This window comes from Egretta garzetta, unplaced genomic scaffold, assembly GCF_000687185.1.
Source record: "Egretta garzetta isolate BGI_Z169 unplaced genomic scaffold, ASM68718v1 scaffold229, whole genome shotgun sequence".
Taxonomy (NCBI): Eukaryota; Metazoa; Chordata; class Aves; order Pelecaniformes; family Ardeidae; genus Egretta; species Egretta garzetta.
This window is the reverse complement of record NW_009270000.1, coordinates 2,092,839-2,097,800: the sequence shown is the minus strand read 5'-3', so window position 1 is coordinate 2,097,800 and position 4,962 is coordinate 2,092,839. Positions and strand designations below refer to the sequence as shown.

General features: G+C 39.4%; 1 protein-coding gene across 3 annotated transcripts in view; it reads right to left on the bottom strand.

Moving 5' to 3' along the window:
• RMC1 (regulator of MON1-CCZ1) overlaps positions 1-4,962 on the bottom strand; it is a 14,500-nt gene that overhangs the window by 5,585 nt on the left and 3,953 nt on the right. For all 3 annotated transcript variants that reach the window (XM_035903042.1, XM_035903040.1, XM_035903041.1), the window contains 4 exons: positions 4,335-4,475; positions 2,615-2,718; positions 2,062-2,151; positions 1,844-1,949 (listed from right to left, as the gene is read on the bottom strand). In XM_035903042.1, the coding sequence (XP_035758935.1) occupies positions 1,844-1,949; positions 2,062-2,151; positions 2,615-2,718; positions 4,335-4,475 (441 nt within the window). The remainder of the gene's footprint in view (positions 1-1,843; positions 1,950-2,061; positions 2,152-2,614; positions 2,719-4,334; positions 4,476-4,962) is intronic.

Genomic DNA, 4,962 nt, shown 5'->3' with positions numbered 1-4,962 from the left:
TCTGACATGGCCTTGAACACTTCCATAGAATCATTGAATCCTAGGTTGGAAGGGACCTCAAGGATCATCTGGTTCAACCTTTCTATGTACAAGCACAGTCTAGACAAGATGGCCCAACACCCTGTCCAGCTGAGTCTTAAAAGTGTCCAATGTGGCAGAGTCAACCACTTCCCTGGGGAAATTATTCTAATGGTTGACTGGTCCCATTGTGAAAAATTCCCCTCTCATGTCCAATTGGAATGTCCCCAAGAGCAACTTGTGTCTATTCCCCCTTGTCCTTCCCATGTGACTCCTTATGAAAGGGAGTCTCCATCTTCCTTATAGCTACCCCTTAGGTACTGGTACATGGTGGTGAGATCCCCTTTAAGCCTCCTTTTCTCAAGGCTGAACAAAACCCAATTCTCTCAGCCTGTCCTCATATGCCAGGCTTCCCAGTCCTTTGATCATCTTGGTGGCCCTTCTCTAGGACCCCTCCAGCCTGTCCACATCTTTTTTGTATAGCGGGGACCAAAACTGCACACAGTATTCCAGGTGTGGCCTGGTAAGTGCTGAGTAGAGTGGGATAATGACTTCTTTATCCCCACTGGTGATGCCCTTTTTGATGCACCCCAGCATCCTATTGGCCTTCTCGGCTGTAGCAGCACACTGCTCACTCGTATTCAGCTTCCTGTCCACCAGGACCCCAATGATGGGGCATTCACAATTTCCCTGGGCACTCTGTTCCAGGGTCTCATCATTCTCACTGTAAAAAATTTCTTTCTTCAATCAAAATCTACCCTGCTTCAGTTTAAAACCATTGCCCCTTTAACTGTCACTACAGGCCCTGGTAAAAAGCCTCTCTCTGTCTGTCTTATAAGGAGGGGGTGTGTAAGAGAGAGATTCATGCCAAATACACTGCTTAGTTATGGGTCCTAGAAACTGTGAGGAAAATTCTACATCTTCCTTTGATATCCTCATACTTGTAACACTCAGTCTTGTTCAGCTCGGGTCACTAACGCTTCTACCCAGTATGGAGCACGTTCTTACCCTTGCACAGTGAAACTTAGCTTCACCTTCAGTGCTAATGAAACGTGACTTCAATTACTGGTGTCTACCCTATTGAGTCTGCTCTTGTTTTCTGTGTTTATGTAGTCATGTTTATAGCTTGACCAAAATGCTGAAGAATGAGTCCTCTGGGTTAAATGCTAATATGTAGAATTAACATAAATTGTAACTGAAGCATCAACTAATCATCTTAATGAGATAATGTGCCCCAGTTCTTGAAGCTGCCCAAGAGAAGGTAATACAAGAAGCCAAAGCTTTTCCACAAGTTAAGAGCAAAGTACCACTTCAGCTTTAACACTGATCAAGCCTTGCTACTGAGACTACAGACAAGCAAGTTTTACCTGCGCTACCATATGCATAAGATCATTTGTATTCATAGAAGTTTTTGCAGATCCGGGCCTTCAGAACAAAGGAGCATAAGTTTGTGTCACAGAAACATAGCATTCAAATGCATGTGATATGAGAAGTTCCCAGGATTAATAATTTCATATCCAATTTAACTCTACCTCTTTGTATAATGCCTATGCAGTGCAGCAGCAGAGTATCATAGGAAACTAACAAGAAGGAAAAAAAGTCTATGAAAAAAACCAGGCATTAGCAACAGCCCCAATTAAATGTTAGCCCAACAAGGTAAAAGGGTAACTTTGAATCTCTTATACCCTTATGGTTTTGTTCCTGCAAATACTCCAGCTTTTGGCAAAGCTAAGCACATGCAAAAATATTTTCTAGAGCTAAAGGCATCATTATTAAAATCTGCCCATAACTTTTAAAAGTGAAGGTACAATGTAATATATCACACCTCAGTATCCTGATGATGTACTACCACCAAGTTATCCACAACATTCAGTGCAAACTTTCCAGTTCTGTTCAGCTTTAAAATATGTGTCTTCTTACAGGAGCCCTCTCTACAGAAATAAGAGATGAGAAGAACCAGTCAGCAAGCCTGTTTAAACTGGAAAAGCAGATGTCCCTCACACACTTGTGAATTGCCACTAACATTCTTCATTCTGCTCTTACCTTGGTAAGTGATAGAGGACTACTTCTGCTCCTGTGCTATTGGAAGTCCTTGAGTGATGCCTCAAGTAGAGGACATAAAGCTGCCCGTATCTAACAAGACAACAGGATTAAAGCATTATTTTCAAACAAGAGCTCTACCAGTCTGGTAGAGCTATACGTTTTATCCTAAAATAACAGATGTGAGATTACCCAAGTCAAGGAATCAATTAATTAAAAAGTGAAAGGCTAAAACAGCACTCGATAAATCACAATGCATGGCCTGTACTCATGCAACTTAGGCATCTAAGAACAACTCTGCTTAATTTTTGAACTGATGTGTTGGTATTCTCAAAATTTCTGTACTAATCAGGAATGATTTCATGTAAGACTTCTCAGTTAGCTTCCCCTTCCCACCTTGCCCTGACAGAATTGTTTAGATGCTTTGTTCCAGGTTTAAAGCAGTAGTACTGCTAAACCAAGAAACGAGGGCAACCATGCTAATGTTCTTGTCTTTTCTCAGCATCCCCTAAGGGTCATACTTTTCCAAGAAAGGCTTGATTAGTTAGATACATACATTGTAGCCATAGCAATATCTCTTTCAGAAAGGCTGAGCTTGGAGGACTTGGGTGCTGCAGGTAACTCGATTTCAAATTTTGATAGTTTTGACATCGTTCCACTCTGTTAAACAGCAAAAAAAAAACCCCAAAGAAATCCACTGTTAAGACTTGAAACAGAAAGGTCTGAAGTAACCTTTATTCAAACACTGCATCAGTAGCACCCCCATGAGGTGAAGAATGGTAATAGCTGAAGAGAAAAAAAAGGGTTTGACACTTTTTTCCCCCCCTGCTGTGACCCTAAACACATAGTTCTGGTATTATAAGTTTAGCAGCTTTATCATCTTGATTTTACAACATCAGCTTTAAGCTACAAAAACATTTCCATCTTAATTAAGCCAAGACAGATTTGTATGCAGATCCTATTTACAGGTGGAGAGCTCAAACATCAGTCTATTAACTTCTTTTCTCTCTTCCAGCAAAACATATGCTCCAACTCTTAAATAACTGCTTACTGGGAAGGGGAAAATATAAGTACCTCCTACCAGTCACAGTCTCATTTTGTTCCTAACTCCAGAATCTGCCTTATACTCAGAGCATATTCCTCCTGCTCCTGCCCAAGGTTTCCTCTCTCCTCTTCCTCTTTGCCTACAGAATTTATATTTAAGCAAGTTTTCAGAGTTTCCAAAGCTTCTACTGAAATTCACTTCCCATTCTCATTAACTCATTCTTGAGTGTGATATGTGAACACTACAGAAATATATCCTTTGCTAGAGCTCTATTTTCAAAGATTATTTTAGTACAGTACCTTTCTCAGGAAATCTTTAAAGATTACCTTCTGAACAGAAAATAAAAAATATTTAGCTTCAAACTACAACTTGACATAAAATGTTAAGGAGGGGAAAGCATGACCTAAGTCCTTAAAAAACAAGCTGTGAGAGGCTAGTAAGTTCCACCTAGCCACTTAAGAGACTGCACACAAGATCAAACCAGGAAACGCATTTGAATAAGCTTCTTTTTAATCTCTTCCCTTAGACTACCAGAGAAATCTTCCTAATCCTTTGAGAGAAGCAAGATGAACTCTGTAGTTCTTTTCCTCATTTTTTAAATCATCTTACTGCATGATTAACCTAAAACAGATTCTAGTTTTTACTACACACTTTTTCCAAGCCAAAAAGAAAAATATTTTCCCAGTAACCTTAAGTGTTGTCCACGGGGAAGAACACTTACAGAAATAAATGCCGTAAACAAGGCCCTCTCATGCTTGGGACAAAAGTTTTTTCTTAGGCGCTACCTTTTTTCTTTCTTTTTTAAATTCATCCACTCACATTTGGAAAATTGTCGTTATAATCACAACTGAAAGGCCCTTAATTTTTCTTTATTACCATGTTACAGAGTGCAAATCCCCACAGTAAAAGTAAGTAATTTAAGTGAAAAAAAGATCTCTTGAAAGTTGTCAAATACTGGGTCACTGATTTTTTTCCCCCCCCCTTTCTCAAGGTCAACTGTACAACATTAGCTAGACATACCTCTTTCCAAAGAGGACATAAGAAAGAGTGAATCCCTCACCTATGAACTACCTTACACATTTTTGCTTTGTCCTTCGCTTATTGTTATATAAAGTTGTGAACACATGCACCTCTTCAAAGAAATCCAGGAAAAGCAATAGAATATTTGATTGAAGAAGCTGCCTAAAAAAACAGAAACACACAAAATGAAGTTTGGAACATATACCTTTACCTTGAAATAGAATGGCTGCAGGACATTGCCAAGGACAGTGGTCGACAGAAGAATAACAGAACTCTCTGGACAATACATGTACCAGTTGACATTAATACTCTGATTCTTCAGAAGTTTTAAGCTTCGTTTCTCTGGTAGTACCTGGCAACACAGGATATTAGCATTATATTACCATCAGGATTCCGACAGCATAAATGGTACTACACAGTAGCTAGGAATGTTAAGTGAGAAACAGTTAAGTGCAAGGGCATTTACAGCACTAGAATTAAAAATCAGAAACCTGACAATTACAGCTTAGGCCCCAATTTACTGTAGCTAAGGAAACGCACATGAAACCCTCCTCAAATTCTAATGAGCTGAAAGGCGCTGTCTCTTCCCCCTCATCCAGGTCTGGGTATAAGTTCTGTCCATAACGGAGAAAACACCTAGCTTGACACAACTAGTGTTGTGTTTTATTAAAAAGTTATTACAGTATCTTTGCTGCCTTCACTCCCCAGCTTCCTTAGTCTTTTATTTTAAGAACTAAGTATATAAGTCGATTATCTTAATTTTAAGGGCTTAAATAAATTCTCTTCAAAAACCACACTTACTTGATTTAGTCCTTCTACCTGCAGGGTTGACGTTCATA